Source organism: Amblyomma mixtum, chromosome 9 (genome assembly GCF_055824585.1).
Source record: "Amblyomma mixtum isolate Tamu chromosome 9, ASM5582458v1, whole genome shotgun sequence".
NCBI classification, from domain to species: domain Eukaryota; kingdom Metazoa; phylum Arthropoda; class Arachnida; order Ixodida; family Ixodidae; genus Amblyomma; species Amblyomma mixtum.
The window spans coordinates 79,225,292-79,245,442 of NC_143020.1; the positions used below are offsets into that span (position 1 = coordinate 79,225,292).

A 20,151-nucleotide genomic window follows, 5' to 3' on the forward strand; every position below is an offset into this window, starting at 1 on the left:
GTCAACGCAAAAAATTTGCACCTTTTACGTTATGTTTCGGCCCCTATGTTTCGCACCCTTGCAACCCCAAAATCACAAGCAAAATATGGCTATGGGACATGTGACATTCTCTGCTCGCCTGCGCTTCGGTGCTCCCCGTTTCTTTCCACTTAGCTGCTCCAGCTCGGGCGGTGCAGAGAATGCCATGTCGGACTTGCGCCACGTAATGACACGATTTGATGGACATTGTTGAGCCTTCTCAGCGGAAATTCCGCGAGAGATGTCCCAAATTGATTGGGCCACAGCGGCTACGGCTAGTACTAACCCACGGCTACAAATCTCCTATTACCTATAGGTAATAGTTAAAAAGTTAACTACGCGAGAATTAATATGAACATTAGCGTCATAGACTAATATGAGCATGACTCACAGCGGTATTCCTATCGCCGTGTGTGTGTCTATGCTGGACTTAGCGGACCTCTAAGCATTCTCGCTGCTGCAGCCACCGTCAGGGTTTATTTCTACTAAGCCCATCTTACGAGTATTATAATTTAGTTAATTAATTTAGTAGTTAATGTATTTCACTCTTTTTCGACGTCCGTTGCCTTACAAAAATGACTTTTGGGCTTCAGTTGACGCCTTGTTGAGTTCTTGTTGAATCAACTGGAAACCAACATGACCCCAATGTATGTAGAACCTACTCAACATCTTGCTAAACAAGATTTTTGTTGAACGTAGTCAACACATTAATTGTTGAGTAATTTCTGCCGAATTTATGTTGAATCAAGTCCCATGGCAACCGTTTCTAAGCCTAACTAAATGAAATCATTTCGACATGTGCCGTGTAAACAGAACCTTACAGCATTATACATATTAAGAACGCATGCAGCACCTATTAAGACTCTCGTAAACCGCTCAAAGTCCTTTTCATGCATAGAGAAAAGTGCTAGAGGTGCAATATGCTCTTTCATGCACACATAGTTCCTAGAATGTGCTTGTTCGCTCATAAAAAAGGGCACTTAAATAGTGCTTTATTTCCGTTGTTTATGAATGAATAAAGGCCATCAAGTAACAGAACGTTGCATGTGAACTTCTACTACACATAAAATAAAAAAAATATTAATAGTAATAGCGGACCTAACTTTGCTGATCGGCAGGCCCCTGCCTACGCAGATCCTGACACCCCCGTGGAGGACTATACATGTATATAGGAGAAGCTCCGATTGCGCTCAAGACTCTTAGTCTTATCAACAATTAGTCAGTTCATCTAATAGCTTCGTCTGCAATACTGTTCCATGCTCTTTATCTGATGGATGTATAAGGCAAGAGTGTATGTGTATGTGTGTGTGTGCATATATATATATATATATATATATATATATATATGCACACACACATGTGAGCGTCACGTTAACCACGAATAGCAGCAATAAATATGAATTTACCGCCAAAAATTGCATCGATAGTCGGCCCATGGTGCATTACGAATGTATTCCTACGATTTTTTGTTTTTTCCCCCCAACCAAGTATCAGAATGATTGCTGATTCACCCCCGTAATTTTGACATGAATTCAACATGAAAATAACGCAGAGCTTTTATTAAGAATGCTCAAGTCTAGCACGGTATCCACTTTTCTGTAGATGTTCAACTCGGCCTCAAGAATTCACAAACACTAGGTCATCCTGGTCCCAACACAAATTCAACACGGCATGTTGAACCTACTCATGGGAACTTCAACACTGCCTCAAGAAGCATTTTTCCAAGGGTAATAACTACCTTTGGTATTACGAGGCCTCAAAGGTATTTAGCTCAAAACCCGATTTTTAAAAATTAGTGGCAGGCATCAGTGAGACACCTTATGTAGCTTTCATTGATTATGGGAAAGCATTTGACTCAGTCAAAACCTAAGCAGTCATGCAGGCATTACGGAATCATAGACTATAGGCATTACAGAATCATTAAATATAATGGAATATATCTATACCACTTCTACAGCGACCGTAATCCTCCAACCAGTAAGCAACAAGACCTGGTTTGGGAACAGCAGGGGATAAGAGTAAACGGAGAATGCCTTACTAGTCTGCAAATCGCCTAGAACATTGCCTTTCTAAGTAACTCACCGGACGAGTTGCAGTGTGCATAAAAAATAATACGATAAAAACTAAGGTGATTTTCGACGGAATATAATAGCAGTTCGCGATAGGTAGCTAGCTTGCGATAGGTAGCATGCGCAGATTGCTCAGAGCGGATGCGGTTAACGGAAGCGGGAAGCGTTATGCTAAAACTTTTTAAAATGCTATCCAACGGCTTCAATAATATAATCTAGCAACAATCGAACTGAATACAGCGGCGGCACGAAGTGCGCGCCGACGCCGCATCCAGTCTAGTCATATTCTGCAAAGTTTCGATTCAAGCGTCACATCCGTATGGCTTCGCGCGCGTCATGCGTTGCTTTTGCTCAACATGACGCCGCTTGCAAGGTGAACAAGCATCAGTGCAGAACTCAAGTTGCTTGCCATTGAATATGCACAGGGGAACGGGAACTACACAGCAGGGAGACAGATCGACGTGAGTGAAAAACAATTATCTGGGGCTACCCGCCTCTCTTTCCCACGGCAACGAAGAGAACCCCAAAACTGACGCCCACTGAGAACTTCGCGGCAGCGTGCCGTTAAGGTTTTATTGCGCAAGCAATACTACGCTAGGTTTTGAGCCTTCAGCGTGGCGCGGTGGTAGTTACGGTTGACCTTTCGCGGAGTGACGTCATAGCAGCTGCGAAAAAAAAGGGCCCCCAGCTCGATCCGTCGGCGGAGGGCGGCGGTAGTCACGGCGGCGAGCCTCGCGCTCCTCTCACCAGTGGCGCTACAGTGAAGGTGACGTCATACCAGCTGCATAAAAAAAGTGCCCCCAGCTCGATCCGTCGGCGGAGCGCGGCGGGTGGTCACGGTGGATCTTTCTTACTGTGTACAAAGATAGTTTGCCATTCGCTTTCGTAACCTACCGGGCTTAACCAAGCTAAGCCTCTGCCAATTTTTTTGACATGCACATTTACAGCGTGCCGCAGGCCTATTTCCCTCCTCCGTTTTCGTTACGCGGGGTGAAAACGGGCCCGGCCAACTTGATGTGCAGCATGCATATGTTCACGAAGGATAATAAGCGGCCCCCGAGAGTTTTAAGTAAACAGGGCGTTTTGGCGCAGATTATTACGAACCTACTCCACCTTGGGGGATTGCCCTAAACATTTGAACAACACACTTTTCTCACAACGTAGCAGTATGTGGCAGGCTCTGCCTTTTGACGCAGCAGTCGCACCACGGTGGTTTGTGCATGCGACACCACGGTACATGCGACACAACAAAGTTGCTTCACGTCGTGGCGGGTGCAAGTGGAAGCTGGAGCTTCATGTCAGTGTCCAGAGTTTGTAGATATGGGTTTGAAAACTGGCTAGGCTTCAACGAGGCAGCCGTGATATCCCCCTCAAATGTTCGATGCCTCTCCGATGAGTCCGCTCTAGGATTTGGGTCGACACACATTCGCAGTCGCTTTGGGCGGTTAGCGCAGCCTCGTCCGCACCGTGATTGCCTGCGATGCCGCTCTATGATGGTAGCCAATGTAGCCAGCGTAGGAATGTCAACCAAGCTTCCTCGACATCTAGAAGCTCTTTACCATCAACTTCGTCGAAACGTTGCGTATCCGATCGCCTTACAGTTTCATTTAGGTCAAGTGAACACTCCGCGCTCCGACAAATGGGGCTTAGTAGAAACAGGGGAACATATTGTCAGAATGCCCAGCGTATGCTGAGGAGCGTGCCCATTATGAATATATAATGGCACAACTCAATTCCCTCTAACACCCGACTGTGTATTAGGTTCTTTAGCCTGCAATAGGAAGCCGAGACGCGCTAAGAAATTTTTATTTCATTGTTTAAATGACAGTGGTCTCCAAACCAAACTGCAATCCCTCCCTTCAGCACTCTCGCTGCGCATTCACTATGCACTCTATTTTGTTATTAATTTTTTAAACCTCTCTCATTTCATCTCTCTCTCCCCGAATCCTTTCCCGACGCAGAGTAGCAAGTGAACGAATTTAAACGCCGCCTGTATTCAGTTTTTCGATTGAAGATCCTCTCGTATATCCACGCTGTGGCAGTTTAGGCGGCTTGGAAACCTTCTGGCTTCCTTTTTTTTTTTGCTTTGAACAGTTATTGATATCACGCACTTTTACTGCTGGAACTACGCAACATTTAACTGTACGGAGCATGTAAATCGTAGACGTAATAAAGAATGGGCATCCATTCTTCTGCTGCTTTTTTGTAAGCCAATTTTGGCTGCCTAAGCCATTATCCTCACAAGGTTCTAGCTTGTAGAGAAGGAATTTTATAAAACAAAGGCACATTTTTGATACCCCAGTAAAACGAAGTCACCGGCTGAACCCCCCGTAGAATCTAGGAATTATAAACAGCATGCGCACTAACCGTAGCTAAAAATAACATGTACCATATTTACTGGGGCATTTTCTATCTTTCGTCAGCGATTTTATTGAATTTTGCAAAGTAACATTTGTATGCCCTCTGCTTAACACCCAATCTGTCTTCTTTCGTGTTCAGTGTCTGGCTGGCAGCAAAAATCACATTCTCCCTATATTACTTCCCACCTGACTTAGTTACGAAAAATATGTTCAAGCCCTGCTTAATACCCCAACGAAAGCGTTATAACCGCCTTGATGAGGCGACCAATTTCTCAATAAGAGCGCAGTCAACCCACTGTATTAAGATGGCACTTTTTTCTGTGGCTATTAAATTCCAACTATCCGAAAACCTGTCATCAAAACATTTGTTCCTAATTAGCCACCAGTTTTCACGTGACTCCTTGTGCTAGCCTTAATCAGTTATATGCAATCCCCATCGTAAAATGCTTCCTAATAAAACATTTCCTAACTACGAAATGGAAGGAGCTTTCTGTCATATTTTTAAACTGTAATAAGTATTTTGTTCTGTTTAAAAAAGTGCATTTTGTGGAAGACCTAATTCATTTTTCTCTAGAGGGGTATGTATAAGGTTCTCTCAAATGAAATTCTTGCATTCCACTTAGTTGCCACTTTCATTCATATCTTCCTGCTTCTGCAAATTTACTGCATGTAATGCCTGCAAAGAGTCAAAGAAGTATTAGCTTAAACATCTGCACTGCAACTCCTACATATAAAGTTCTGTTATTACCAAATATTACCATACTGTATTCATCACTGCGGTAATTGAGCTTCAGCCTGCCTTTACAGTGTCAGCCAGCATACACCGCTCAATGTGGTATCGGTAGCAAACAGTAAAAATTCATTCTGAGTTGATGCGAATCGATCGTCGATGTGCACCTCAAAGATTTATTGACGGCGCGCATGCAGCTGAAGTAGATTGATGAAAAGGGGTTGCTCCGACACCGATTACAAAGCTCCGGTATTTCTTAAGTCCTCCTGGAGCGAAAGAATAAAAACAAAACTTTGAATAGCAACCCTGCCTTGACTTCATAGATCGCGAATTTTCCTTCATAATGAAGGACAAAGTTCCCAGTCAACCTCCAATAAGCACTTACAACTCATTACTGCCTCTTGGTCACAGTATCTTTGCGGAATTCACCACTTGTCACATAGCACTAAAGAGACATGGACACAAGGGAGACACACAGGACGGGCGCTAACTTACAACTGAAGTTTATTGCATGAAACCAGGCAATATAACAGAGAAGAGGAGATAAAAACATTTGAAATAAGGAAGCACTCAAACAGCGTTATCGTAGAACATGATTTACAGATTAGCAGACATGAAAACATTTCCTTGTCAGATAGAAACACTGAGACAGCACTGACGCACGTATCTTCCTTTCGTGAATGTATGTTGAATGCCTCTATAATTTCCCTGGTAAGCTGATCTTTGTGACAATCAATGACAACAGAGCTTTTGAAATCCGGATAACAGCCAGGACACTTGTTTGTTTTTCCATCCTTTTCTTTAGCGTTGATGCGGCCAGCAAGATGCCCCTTGACACCATTCCTGACATCATTGTTGTGTTCTCGCAGCCTATCGTTGACGCATCTGCCTGTGTGGCCTATGTACTTCCGGCCGCATTTCAACCGAATGGAATAGACTGCATTCTTTTCACATGTGACATACTGGTTCTTCGCATCGTTGAGGTCGCAGCCTCAACGCTAGGCTGCGAGAAGAAAACAATGATGTCAGGAATGGTGTCAAGGGGCATCTTGCTGGCCACATCAACGCTAAAGAAAATGATCGAAATACAAGTGTCCTGGCTGTTATCCGGATTTCAAAAGCTCTGTTGTCATTGATTGCCACAAGGATCAGCTTACCAGGGAAATTATAGAGGCATTCAACATACATTCACAAAAGCAACATACGTGCGTCAGTGCTGCCTCAGTGTTTCTATCTGACAAGGAAATGCTTTTCATGTCTGCTAATCTGTAAATATTGTTTGACCATAACGCTGTTTGAGTGCTTCTTTATTTCAAATGTTTTTATTTCCTTTTCTCCATTATATTGCCTGGTTTCATGCAATAAACTTCCGTTGTCAGTTAGCGCCCGTCCTGTGTGTCTCCCTTGTGTCCGTGTCTTTTTAGCGCTATGTTGCAAGTGAACCATCACCAATTCGCCCAAACTTCTACTCTAGGATTTACCAAAAAAGGGTTCCAGTAACAATCAAGCTGCACAGCGCTCCTATTCATGAAAAATATATACGTACGTCCATTCGCTCTTGGAGGTCTTCAATGGTGTCATTCATGTTCACACGGAGGCACTGCTCTGTTTTCTGCCAGAAACAAGAGAGCAGCTTCTCTAGATTTGCATGTGATGTCAATGTTATTGCGCAGTCATATTGGTTTAGTACGCGTTTCTTGACTACTGAGCAGTGCAAGGGATTACTCTAACAAGCACGTGAAATCAACACATGCAGTGTGGCGCTACGACTGAGTTTTGAACCTCATTGTTTCCTAGGATTACAATGATGAGTCAAGTAATTGCACTGAATACAATACTCCACCTATTCTTCAATTTCTGCTGTCAAGTGACAAGCGCCGTCACCTTGCCGAAGTACAATTTTTCGTGTTACGCCTGATCTTATGACGCAATGGCTCTGTTTAATTTTATGGCACAACCGCTGGACCAATGATTATAAGCACTCAGCATACACGACTTAACTCAGTCCATTCACCCCTCTTAGTAATTTCTTGAAACTCTTTTACCATAACACGTCTTACGTCTGAAGCTAGCCGTTCGGCTATAACTCATGCTACAGTTCAAGACAGGAAAGAAGGAATTAATTTTGACCTCCTGGTAGTGATAGACATCGAAGAACAAACTTGTACACATGTGCTTTTTCTCATTTTACTGCAACTGTCGAAGAGCCACCGGGCCGGCATCGAACCCGGCACCTTATCCTCACCACGTGAAACTCGTTGCTGCCGGGCCAACAAAGCCAATACTTTGCTCAATAACTAATTTTCTAATGAGTTTCAAAACATTCCCGGGAAATTTTTGAATGACAGTTAACTTGCTTCATCCAACCAAAAAAAAACACTTTCTAGGGTGAATTTTGTTATTTCAATTTCATATTTCTCTCATAATGAGCATATATTACTAGGACGAAATAATTCGAGAGCTTTGGCAAACATACCGGACATTATTCTTACCTGTGTGTCTTCTATATCATGGACGGTTTTCTTCAGTTTATCATTCTCTGCTCTCAACTCCTGCAAGAATAACAAAAAGTGCAAATCATTTACGAGCGCATTTACGAGCATTTACTTTTACGAGCACCTGCGGCTACATATAATTGATTGTTTCAGACAATTCAGCGGCAAAAAAGTTTTAAGCTTTCTGCTCACTGTAATTCAAAACTATAAATAGCTTCCGCTGCAACGGCACGTTCTGTTTACTCAGTACTTTAGCCGGAAGTAATTTAGTGGGGGTTTTTGTGTTTCACCGCGTTACATGTAGGATTTGAGGGACGACGTCATGGAGGCCTCTCGAGTAATATCAACCTTCCGATGTTTTCTAGTCTGCACCCGGAAAGCACACGAAAGTTTCTGCATTTTATCTATAGTGATATGCAGCCGCCATTTGGGCTCTGCACCCAAATCTCACAGGCAGTGCAGCACCACAATAGAAGAAACTTAGCGATTGCTGCGTGGATTGTAATGTATCGCATGCTTCATGCTGTTTGTTTATTTCTTTGGAGCGTATGAAGATAACAATTTGGGAAATTCTAGCGCATTTAAATTCTACGTCTCCTTTCCAGTAATATGCAACGATTCCAAGATATGCTTTTTAACACGTCAGTAATAGGCTTCCAATTAGTACGAAGGCGGAGACAGCAATAAGGCACTTATAAGTTTGTTTGTTTTTTTTAGGGATAACCTCCTCTGAGGATAATTCCATAGTACTTAAAACCATGAACGCGTTTTTATTTCCTATCGCTCCCCTCTCTACTCTCCTCACTATCCTCTCCCTTTCTCCTTCATTTCCGCCGGCTGCAGCTCGGAAGCTTAAGATATTGGATAGCAATTGCCGCGGCCGGCAACACTCATTTCATTCACTTTTCTTTTCTTTTATTTTAAAATAAACCACTACTACTAATTTCCTTGTATGCCGCGGCACAGAAAAATGAATGTCTCTCCTAGGAGGCTTTTTTAATACTTCAGGCGCTTTCACGGATGGCCGGATGTAGAACGACAACCTTATATAGCCATACCAAATCCAGCTGTTTCTTTAAAAAAAAGCCCTTGAGACTAAGCTGGATTGTGATCATGTGCAAGACAGGCGCAGCTTAGATGTATGATAAGAAAGTTAAAGACAACAACAAGCTTAACCATCCGTGTTGTGGTTCTTAACTCGGACTTAGTCAATAAAATCACCGCGCGTCTTTCATCTGTTCTTTATGACTGTTCCAGCTCAGGGGCTACTGTAATGGTAGTTCTAAAACAACCTGTCCAACTTAAAAACTGCAGTCTGTTTTGCTGCACGAATGCTGGCTAGAAATTTTTTTAATATTTAAACCATATTACTCCAAAGAAAATGTCAAAGCTGAACTGACCATGGGTCAATTTCAACCAGACAGCAGCGTTTAAGGTATTCTACAAACAGTAGATTGAAATATTTGCTTAAATATGCGCAATGTTTGAATTACAAACCAACATTTTCTAGGCAAATGCGTTGTCGAAATAGGGCTTACCTGAACTTTAATTTTTAATTCCGTAATTTGTCCCATCAGTACCTCGACATGGCTAATCAATCTTGCATGCTCTTCCATTTGTAGGTTGGATGCCTGGGAACAAAAAAAATATTTAGTGCTGTGGGTGCGTGCAATAATTTTCCTATTTTAAGCGCGCACTTGTTTTCAATATAAAAAAAAAATTGGCTGTGGCTTAGCTTGGTTAAGCCCGGTAATTGCGAAAGCAATATCTGTAGCTACGCCATGGTTCAGCTGGCAGTGTAGCTGGTGGCGGTGCTTGTGGTTAGACTTGTGGTGATGCATCGGTTATACAGTGATTCAATCTGGATACGGCATGGTGTTTTAATTAAAGGTGTTCCCTCGGTCTCCGTAGCTCGCTGTTGCTTCCTCTTTGCATTCTGCCGAGCGGCTTTCGCGGTAGGCGGCATTGCAACGTCTGGCCGCCGGCGCGCTGCGCGCCCGGTTTTGCTAGGGTGCCTCGATGCGTGCGCGCGCGCATCGAGGCACCCTAGGTTTTGCGGCATATGGCATGACGTCAGACCGCTAAGCGCGCCGCGCGCGGCAGGAGCGGGAGTTAGGCCGCGCTTGGTAGCTACCGGCCTCGCTACGCGACGGGCTGAAAGTGCAACTAGTACTGCTTTCGCAATAAAAATGCAATTCTGTTGCTGTCTGTTGTAACAATAATTAGGGGGGTCTAAGGCCTCGTCATGCTTCGAGCCTTTGGCCTTACGCCACCCTCAGAGATAAATCGGTGTTGCTTCCTGGAAATAAAAAGCTATTTCATACTCACTTTTATGCTTCTCTAAATTTAAAACGTGTGAGTAATGAAAACACCTCGATTACCAACCAAATGATAGCTTTAATATCGTTGTCAATACCGAGCTTACCTGAACTTTCTTTTCTAAATTATCGATACGTTTCATCAGTTCCCTGTTATGGCTAGCAGGTCCTACGTGCTCTTCTGCTTGTCTGTTGGGTGCCTGAGAACACAAAAATTTATAAATAGTCTGAGTGCATGTGACAAAACTTAATTTTTCTCCTTGAAATTTATACCGACCAATCAAACAAATTTACCTGAACTTCGTAGTCCGATTTCCGATAAGAAACCTTAGAGCGCTTCGCAAGACAAACATCCAAGTGATTGTCCCTAAGCTGGAATGAGAATGCGCATTTTAGGTTTGATTGGTTGATTTACTGAAACACAAAGTACAGACATTTAAGATAAAAAAAATAGATTCATAACGGTGATCCTTCAAGACACTGCGCTAGTCAATGACCCGGCCAAGCATCAAGACCGGTTTCGATGGAAGGGATGCCCTATGCAGGAACGTAGAAATCGCTCTGCATTTTGGAAGGCTCCACATATGGCGCAATTGGGTATACACGACCCTCATTTATTTCTTCTATATCTAGTTCCTGCTCTCCACTTTTTTGCTCTCCCTAGTGCATTAGCATGCACCAGTTGCTACCTTCTAATACGCCGCGCTACGACTCGTGCTAGAAGCTGGGCACACCAAAACACCAATGCTGTGATGGCTACCATGATTACGGCGCTGCAAAATTATCCTGATATAAATGAAATACACATTTACCCACCTCCCTCATCCCATATGGGCCCTCTAGCTAAATCCAGTGCGCTGATCACCTGCGTCACCACAATAAATCTTCCGTCAACTCCTCGCTAGCACATCCCTGATGTGATTGAAGTGCCGGAGGCAACAGAGGTGTCATTCCTATTTTTATATAAAGAAAACTTATTTTCTTGCTCTCGAATCTGAGTATAACACCACAGATGTAAACATAACCGTACGATAAAATATTCCTCACGTCACTACCCCTACTGGTCTCTACGGTTTGCAGCAGACACATTTCAAAAAGTACACCCTCGGCCCCCTTGGCGATGCAGCCAACCACACCAAAATGCTGCCATACGTCAAGTTCCTGTATACATATGGACCAGCAGTCGGAGTTGAGAGTTTTTTAGCCAGTAAATAGTTTCTAATTGCTGAATAGGCACAGCACCAGGATGGCGTAAGAGAGACCACGGGGCGAGACAGTGTGGCTAACTACATTACTTACATCGACGAAAGAGTCAAACTCAGCACTGCAGTGGGAACAACTCGCCGGCCTTTGATCACACTCTTCCATGTGCACCTGGAACGGAGAGGTAAAGATTTATTCAAGCTTTGTGTTCTCATTTGTCCCTAAGGATAGAGAGTATAACGTAACTTTCGCGAGCTGTAATGCTCACTATACTGACGTTCATGAAGCGCTAAACAGACATCATTGTTGCCACTAGCCTCTACGTTTTTAGGGAATTTTTCTCCCAACTACAAAAATTCGAGAGGTCATCCGAAAAAAAAAATTAAGGGTAGAAGTATTCTCAACGTTTGGTTTATTGGGGTTTAACGTCCCAAAGCGACTCAGGCTATGAGGGACGCCGTAGTGAAGGGCTTCGGAAATTTCGACCACCTGGGGTTCTTTAACGTGCACTGACATCCCACAGCACACGGGTCTCTAGAATTTCGCCTCCATCGAAATTCAACCGCCGCTGCCGGACCCGCGTCTTTAGAGCCAGCAGCCGAGCGCCGTAACCACTGAGCCACCGCGGCGGGGTTTTTCACAACGTTTGGTGGCGTTCAACATCTCATGACGGCTGCCGAAAAGCCGAACTATCATAACTACTACGCTCATCACGCCAACTGTCCCTAACAGTAATTTTTATTATAAGTGTGACTAGTTAGCGAGCGGTCATGACAAAAAGAAGCAAAAAAAAAAGAAGAAAACGCATGAACAGATGGACAAAGCCCATACTTTATTTTACATTCGGGCGTCATCCTCATTTCGAGCTACTGTTAATACTTAATATTCGTATTACGTAACGACTCGACCGAAAGCTACTATAAAGCCCTCCGCTAATGTGTTTTTCCGCAGGCGTCCACTTTCGACAGGGTATGCAGATTTGTTGTCCATATTGAAATATTTTACACATTATTTGTAATCTTCAGCGGCTGCTCCCTCTCCTCGCTAATAAGGGCATTCAGCTTCAAGGCGACCTGCCGCGCTCAATAAAACAGCGATGCATTTAGCTTCCAGGTGACCTCCAGCGCAAGATGAAACAACATTGTCACGGTGCCTTGGCTTACATTTGTTTTAAAGTGATTTCGACTGTAAACGACCTGCGTCTATGGAAACTACGAATATTTATTCCTTTTTAGTCGCAAAAACCACATTTTCGAAAAATATAAATCTTAGTCGAATTTTTCCAACGCTTGCTATAGATCAGGAAGAGGATTTTCCATTTTTCATGAATCTGTTTGCCGAAAGTAAGAGGAAAATTGTACAAAATATTTTTAACAAAATGGCTGTACCATCTCACGCTACAGGGATATAAGCTAGTTATTGCATGAAGAATAAAATAAAAGTCCCTCCCTAGCAAATTTATCTTGCGCTACAGTCCACAGATTAAGTACATTGCAGTTACAAGCGAGATCAATGTACAGGTGCATGTGTACCTAGTAGAAAATTTGGACTTACAATGATGTGCTGTTCAAGGAAGAGGCGGACCAGGCCATCCTTCAACATGAGGCCTACACTTATATCCACCTTGTCATTAAAGACCGCTATATGAGAAAGGTTTGGTTTGGTTTGGTTTATGGGGTTTAACGTCCCAAAGCGACTAAGGCTATGAGAGACGCCGTAGTGGAGGGCTCCGGAAATTTCGACCACCTGGGGTTCTTTAACGTGCACTGTATATGAGAAAGGGGCGCTCTTCGATCGCCTCCCTGCAAGGCTCACCAACTCCTCCAGCAGGAGTTAACTAAAATAGATGCATTCTACGGTCAGGGCCTTATAAACACAGTGTCGCGTATTAATGCGGCTGTTCCCAACCGGGCAACAAGCGGCGATTCTGCCTTTTCCTAACTCAAGGTTTCGCTATGTAAGACGGCAGAGTACCTTACCGAAAAGCCTGCGCAAGAGTAATGACTACGAAATCGCCTCTCCATCTTGGCTAACAAATGACAAGACCGCTCAAAAGGTTAGCCGTGGGATCCACAAGGAATGTCATCACGTTCATGTACCACCGGTGCAGACCAACACGTTTGGGGCTTTCCAGTGGAATGACGAGTAGCCGGAGCTTTCGGAGCTCGACAGACCTGCAATACCTATCCAGCAAACTTAGTGATAATTAATTTAATACAGCGTCTCAGAACTGCCGCATGATGATATGGAAGCTGTTCACTATCAAATTTCACACTTCTTAGAGGAGGTCTCTCAGACCGTACAGAAACATGACCTACTTGCTTGCCGTCGACGAGGAACAGAATCCCGAACCAAGGCTATCAATGCCGCAGCAACATCGATAATTACTCACCCACCACTGTCACACTAGAACATGCCTGCTCCGTTTACGGTAGACCAATTATCCGACCTCTTTGTTCTTTTTCAACGCGTGCAATCATAATTGAAAATATCATGTAGAAGTTCTTGTGGTGTCTTTTAGTTTAACTGCAGAGGCTTATCCACGAATGTGGGAGAGCTCAAATGCCGTCTTTGCCTGAACAATTATCAGGCGTGGGTCCGGTTGCGATTCCGGGCTTCGATGGACACGTCTGTTTAAATTAACGACCATCGGGTGCACGCTCCTGCCGCTCCGGGAGAGGCAGCGGTGTATGTTAGCATGCATTTCCCTCATTTGTGCCTTTCTCAGGAAGACTGTTGCATCTCATATCAGAAGGTAGTTGAAGTGGCTGTAAAATTTACCAAAGTAACTGTCATTGTAGTGCCACACTACTTTAGACCAGCCTATGGCGCTCCCTCCCGCATTAATCTGGCCGGATTGTTGAATAATCGTCGAGCGTACCCATGATATTCAATTATAGTCGGAGGAAACGTCAACGCCCCTCACCTGGGTGGGAGTTACACCATTTCGAGCTTCTTTAGTAGGCGTGCGCGCGACCCCTTCCGGAATGCGTTGTTTGTTCCACTGAACCATCTCAGTACAGCAGTGCGGGCTATGCGTCAAGCTTGAAGTGCAACATAAGCTTCGAACCCTAAGTGGTAATCGTGTCCCGGCCCTCCCTCGTGGCACCTGGAACCTTAGTGCTGGGGAAGTGACCTCCATTCTGTCATCATGGGTCTCCATCCATCCCTGGTCCGGCGATTACGCCGCAACTGTTCTGTGGCCAATTGGGACAGCTTCAATTATCTAAGGTCTCTCTGTTAAGTCGTCGCCATTGTTGCTGACCGCATACCATGCGCGCTGAATACGGCTGCAACTAACACCTGGGCAAGCGTCGATCAATCGGCACCGGTTGTTGGTCTGCCTTACTTGTGGGCCGCTCGCCGACAAGCTGAGCTGGCCGCTTCAGGAGACCAAACTTCGGCACAGGTACGCACAGCGCTGGATTATCTCAATGCTAAGTCTCCCAGATATGAGCGCGATCTATCACGACGTCAGTAGCATGCGTGGTGTGAGCAGTTTTCGTCACCCAATGTTCCTTTCTGATGAACGTTCAGTGCACTGGAACCTGCTTGCCATTGTCTCAAAGCAGCGACCACAGCATGCTTCGCAGCTGACTTGTTGCCGGAAGATTTCGGCAAAAAGGAGCGCGCAAGTTTTGGTAGGAAAGGAAATGTTTTTACCAGGCGCAAAGAACGCGATAGGGACTGCTACTTGTGGTGCAAAGAGCAGCGGCTCCTGGTTTAAAAATACAGTAATGAAGAAGTTTTTTCACGTAAGCAATATTAATAAATGCGAGGCGATCGAACTTCTTTTACTAGACGCCTAACAAAGAAGGACAAAGAATTCGTTTTCACACAGGGTTATATAGCATATTATGGGACAGCAAAGCTGTTAACAGAAGCTTACCTCTAAGTTACCGGCCTCTACAGCACTTTCGCAGTAAGGGCATGCCAGCAGTCTGCGTTCGCAAATATCTGCGGCGTGCTCCGTCATCAACTTGAAATCAACCCTTTCTCCACATCGTCGGCACGTCTCCATGCTGGCGGCGTTCGATCTGCAATAATATTAGGTGAGCATAAGATAAAATCTGAATGCGAAACTACGCGAAATGTCGTATTGTGTGTACCTTTGAAAACCAAAGCTGCGCGATTCCTGCCGAAGCATGCACCTACTTTTGATCATAAGTCTACAGTCTCGTATTGAAAACATAGTCTCATGGCGCTGACGACACTAAGGAGTGCTGGTGTCGACGGAAGACAAGCAAGATGCCAAAATTTAACATGCTGCAGTGAACATCTGAGCCCATCAGCACTAACCGACTAAGCAACAATAGCAAACAGCACAATCGCCATTCGTCGAAATAAAAATGCCTCTTGTGCCGGGCTGCATCCCATTTCATAAGCGGGAACTTTACTGATAACGCCTCTGAGGCGCCGCGAATATGCCTGGCTACCGTAGGGCAGGTCGCGCATGACGCCATCCATCCTGAACGACAACGTCTTCTATAGCGAGCAGATGGCACATGGTATATCTCCACCTATTTATTTATTTTTTTATTTATTTATTTCATATACCCTCAGGGCCGTTGGCATTAGAGAGGGGAGTGGTTACAGGTGAACAAAAACATAAGAATACAATAAACGATATGGGGCTGTTATCACTCTATTATTATCGACTTATTGATGCTGCTATTGCTCTCAGAAAGTAATGCCGACATGCACTGCACACCAGCTCCTATAATCAGATTAACAGGCTGCTTTCAATCAGCTTCCCCTGAGAGGTCATCTCAGCTGTGGCTGAGAACCTTCTTCAGAACGTAAAAAAAAAACCGCCACAATGCCAATGAGCGCATGCTCGAAAAGAAGGCCACACTTATGACGTACATGCGCAAAGCCGTCCACAACATTATTAAAGTGGCAAAGAGGCATGGCGTAACTTTCGTCTTTTCAATGCCACGATAGCTTGTCAGGTTATGCCCAAGTATCAGCAGCGAAGGAGTTGGACGAAGTGGATGCAGAACAAAAAGCATGCCCAAACATTCGTGAAATATGCCACGGGTGTGGTATATCAAATTCCGCTCAAGTGGAGCGCGTGTGTGTCGGCCAGACAGGCCGCTGCGTGAATAAACGCGAAGCCGATCATGCGGGGTCAATCAAGAATAGAGAACGGGCAAACTTGTCATCTCGTCGCATTGCATGCAACGTTGTTAGCCACGGCTGAAGAGCATATGCAGGAGAATGATAAAGTAGCCTGTGAGACTTTAGAAGCGTGGTACGCAAAGGCAAAGGGCGATGACTGCATTAGTGGCAATTCCGTAACCATGTATAATGCAGAGAAAAAAAAACGTTCTGCGCGGATTTTGTTGATTTGTGCGAAAGCTTAATTTGCCTTCTCGTCGCTTTTTTAGGCAAGCTTGCACTGATGCTGCCATAAGTTAATGGAAGGCCCGAAAGAGAGGCAAACCGTGCCATAGCGCTTTCTAAAGCCGGCTCGCATAACCAGAAAGAAGCGCACGCTGTCAGCAGACCCTTACGTTCTGTGTACACCGATCACGCTGGGCAAGTCGAACGGTTGCTTCTGACAACCACAGTAACAAGAAACGACTCTGAATAAAATTAAGCGCTTCTCCCATTTCTGTGCTCACGAATGCCAGAGTTATGAGGTCTAAGGGGCATTACGATTAGGGAAATGACCACCACAATAGCAACAAGAGCTTACGTTTTCTGAAAAATAATAATGAAACAATTTGACCATGCCGAGCAATTCCAAATAATAAAGAATTTGATAAACAAACGCGACGCGTTTGCGCATTACACAACATTTAACACGCTCATAGCGCGTCCTAACGTTCTTTCTGTCACGATCGATTGAAGAATTCCGTTCTTGAGCGCGCCTTTCGCCTGAAGAGAAGCTAAAATGAAGGCTTTCAACTTGAGCACAAGAAATAACACAAATAAAGACTAAACAATGAAGGAAGGCTGTCGTGGCGTGTGCTCATGGCGGAGACCGCATGCGCTATCTGCCGACCCGCTTGAAACTAAGTGAACCACAACTGAAACGCATCGCAGCTAGCCCCAATTAACTCCCTGGTGTTACAAGTTAAAAGCAACAAGCACCCATTCCAGCCTCCGAAAGTGATAGCCGTACTCACAAAATAAGGGTTTGCTGATTGATAACACCCGCGGCATGTTTCGCCACGCTCTTGCGCCTTCCGTTAACTTCTGACATCACCTGTACACAGCTTATATATGCAGCCTTGAAACGAATAAAGCCAGTTGATAGCTTGTGCTCTGTCATCACCGTTTTTCCTGTGTTTGTCTTTCATTTGTGCACAACTATTTCTTAGCAGTAACATGGAAGGTGCACCCAGTTTTAAAATGTCGTTTCTTAGCTAATTGGTACGAAATATGCAACGTCAAAAATACTAATTTGATAGCTCGTTTAGCTGTCTCATACACTTTGTACATTTATAAATCGGCGCCGCTTGGACTTCTAATGTAGCAAATGCACAGTTCATTTGTGTATTATACGAGTTAGAAGTAGTTAACATGACTTGGACGACGATACTACGAGCAGTGATTAACTTATGAATATGCAGCCCGGGGAAGCTTACTAAACGAGCTTGAATATCCGTAATTCTCAGGTTCAATAATTTGAACTACATTACCGGTTAAGAAAATTCACAATATGGGCAGTTTTAAAGGCCTTTAATTTCCAATATAACGTTGTTCTAAAGTTACAAATAAAGCATTGATTTTTTTTAAATCCTAATGGCCGAATTATTGACCTCTATAACGATCGTTATGTGCCCTTTGCAGTGCAGTCCTCCTGCTGAGAGTGCACCAATGTATTTCGTGTAGTTCTTAAAATAAAAATGTCTAAACATGAAAAAAGCCACCCGCTATAACACTTGCGAGCGGTGCAACTGTAGCTTATCTAGAGGATATGATTTTAAGAAGGAAAATTTTAAACGCCTCGTGCCATGTTTCCACAGCGCATGAAAACAAGAGCTTCGGAGTGTTCCTAAAAATGTGATTGGGGATCATTAGTGTAATTTTGGAAGTAGTGTAGAGAATACAGTGTAAAATAAGTGCGACACGCTTAGCTGCACAATACTGGGCGAGAAAGAGAGCTGGGCTAGTTGTTCTAAATAACTTCACTAAATACGTGAAATCATTTGGTTCTTGCTGCTGGCACGCTGTTTTGCACTAAACAATTGCAGGGGTCAAGGAAAAAAAATCAAAACTTACAGTTCCTCTGTAGCTTTCCCCAGACCTCTAAGAAGGAGGCAGCTGGCTGTTGTTAACCTGCTTTGGTACACCTCGAGCGTTTCAGGCTGCTCTTTACTTTTTTGTCAAACTGCTCGACTCGTCAGGCAACGCGTAAAAAAGAGAAAGCTCAAGGGCTCACGCGAGTGGCGCCACCTATTGCTCAGAGGCGAAATCAGCAGCTCTCTTACAGAATTTCCTCTTTTTGCCGCGCCATGGCGCAACTCACACAACATTTTTCAAAACAGTTTTGAAAGTCCCTAAACGACCTCGGTATAAAAATTCAATATTTTTGTGTAGTGAAAAAATTTGACGGTGTGCTGATCATCCCGCTTCTTGCAGCATTTTGGTGAACTTCTCATCGGAGAAGAGATCTTAGTTGGGGGTGTAAGAAAGTAAACGTAACGAATAGTTGGCATATGTGCATTTCGCATCTCATACGTGGAGCCACTGTAGGGTTAGCTCGAGAAATAAGGCATAAGTCTTACTCTCATTTCTATACAGACTCTGATGAGTAGAAATACTGAGTGAATCGGTGTTAAATTAGCTTCGACGCAAAAATATACCAGCTAGCTCTTCTAGCGGCGACCAGACAAAGCTTCCGAGTTGCTTTCAACAAGCTAATTCCCATTCCTTTTCTTTTCAAATTACTCAATGTACAAACAATCCTATTCGAGACCCAAACAAATTTTAAGATCCCTACCTCGCTTTATTCATGGCCTCCCGTTCCTTACAGTGGTACCTGCTCAGTGCAATATAAATGAGTTCTAAGCGCAGAAGTTTATTTGCAAGAAAAAGTAAAGCCATTTTCACCCTTGTGTGCAAAACTGAGTAATAAATCCGCGAGTTTGACGAATAAAAGGATGACGTGACGCTCTATGCGTTTAAAATGCAAATGAAACCTTTGGATTCGAATTGAATTTCTTTGAGCTGTTAGGCGCTTGCACACATGGGGGGGTGCCGTTTGGAAGGAATTTGCTTTCTCGCCATTTCATTGTCCTCTTTTTGCCGTTTGCTTATTTATTTTGATATTTTTTATCGTGTTTGACGTCAAGGAGGGAGCTGTCACAGATTAGCCATGCAGAGGTCGACAGGACTCGCGCTGACTTTGTCAGACAGAGGGAGGAAAGGCCTTTTCCGTTTTTGCTGGGAAGTGCCAAAGTGTGTTTATTATTTTCTTCCTGATGTCCTTAGGATACATTTTTCGTTTTGACACGCGCGATAAATTTCAGTAGTGGGAAGAAATCTCCTTTGCCTAAGATTGCATAACAACATGTTCGGTAGCTTTGAACTACGTATTGTGTTCACAATTCTTGTTTCTCAATCTCGAAGTCAACAATGAAGGTTAGTGCCAGGATTACGGTTTTAACGCGCGCATGCCGTAACGTGGCCGACGCAGAGACCCAGGATATTTTTTCCGTTCTTCTCTTATACCATAATCACTTACCCATCGAGCCACCGTGGCAGCCATTTACATAGCTTTCAGGTAATGGAAAATGGAATAACTCGCATGCCTCTAAAGAATCTGGAAGGCGATCGTGTTAAGGGTATTTTAATTGTTCAGTATGACTACACTAAGAACATCCGTGTTTCGTTACAAACACGTCCAAAATTCCCACGTAATCCGTGTAATCACGAAAAGAAGATAAGATTATATTCAAACCTTTTCCCCGCTGTAATGCAGCTGCTGCGCTTGAGGTGGTACTT

At 44.0% G+C, this 20,151-nt stretch overlaps 1 protein-coding gene across 2 annotated transcripts; it reads right to left on the reverse strand.

The window, feature by feature from the left end:
* Nucleotides 1-69: 69 nt before the first annotated feature.
* On the reverse strand, nt 70-18,583 carry LOC149329844 (TNF receptor-associated factor 4-like). 2 transcript variants are annotated; one of them, XM_089560569.1, is made up of 9 exons: nt 18,427-18,583; nt 15,083-15,230; nt 11,290-11,364; nt 10,285-10,362; nt 10,098-10,190; nt 9,211-9,303; nt 7,670-7,729; nt 6,724-6,789; nt 74-5,123 (listed from the first exon to the last, which is right to left on the reverse strand). In XM_089560569.1, the coding sequence occupies exons 2-9, from the start codon at nt 15,212-15,214 to the stop codon at nt 5,067-5,069; spliced, it is 654 nt and encodes a 217-aa protein (XP_089416695.1). In that variant the 5' UTR covers nt 15,215-15,230; nt 18,427-18,583; the 3' UTR covers nt 74-5,066. The 2 variants fall into 2 exon arrangements, with proteins under 2 accessions (XP_089416696.1, XP_089416695.1); XM_089560570.1 differs by lacking the exon at nt 9,211-9,303 and having other exon boundaries at nt 70-5,123.
* Between the last annotated feature and the right edge of the window lie 1,568 nt (nt 18,584-20,151).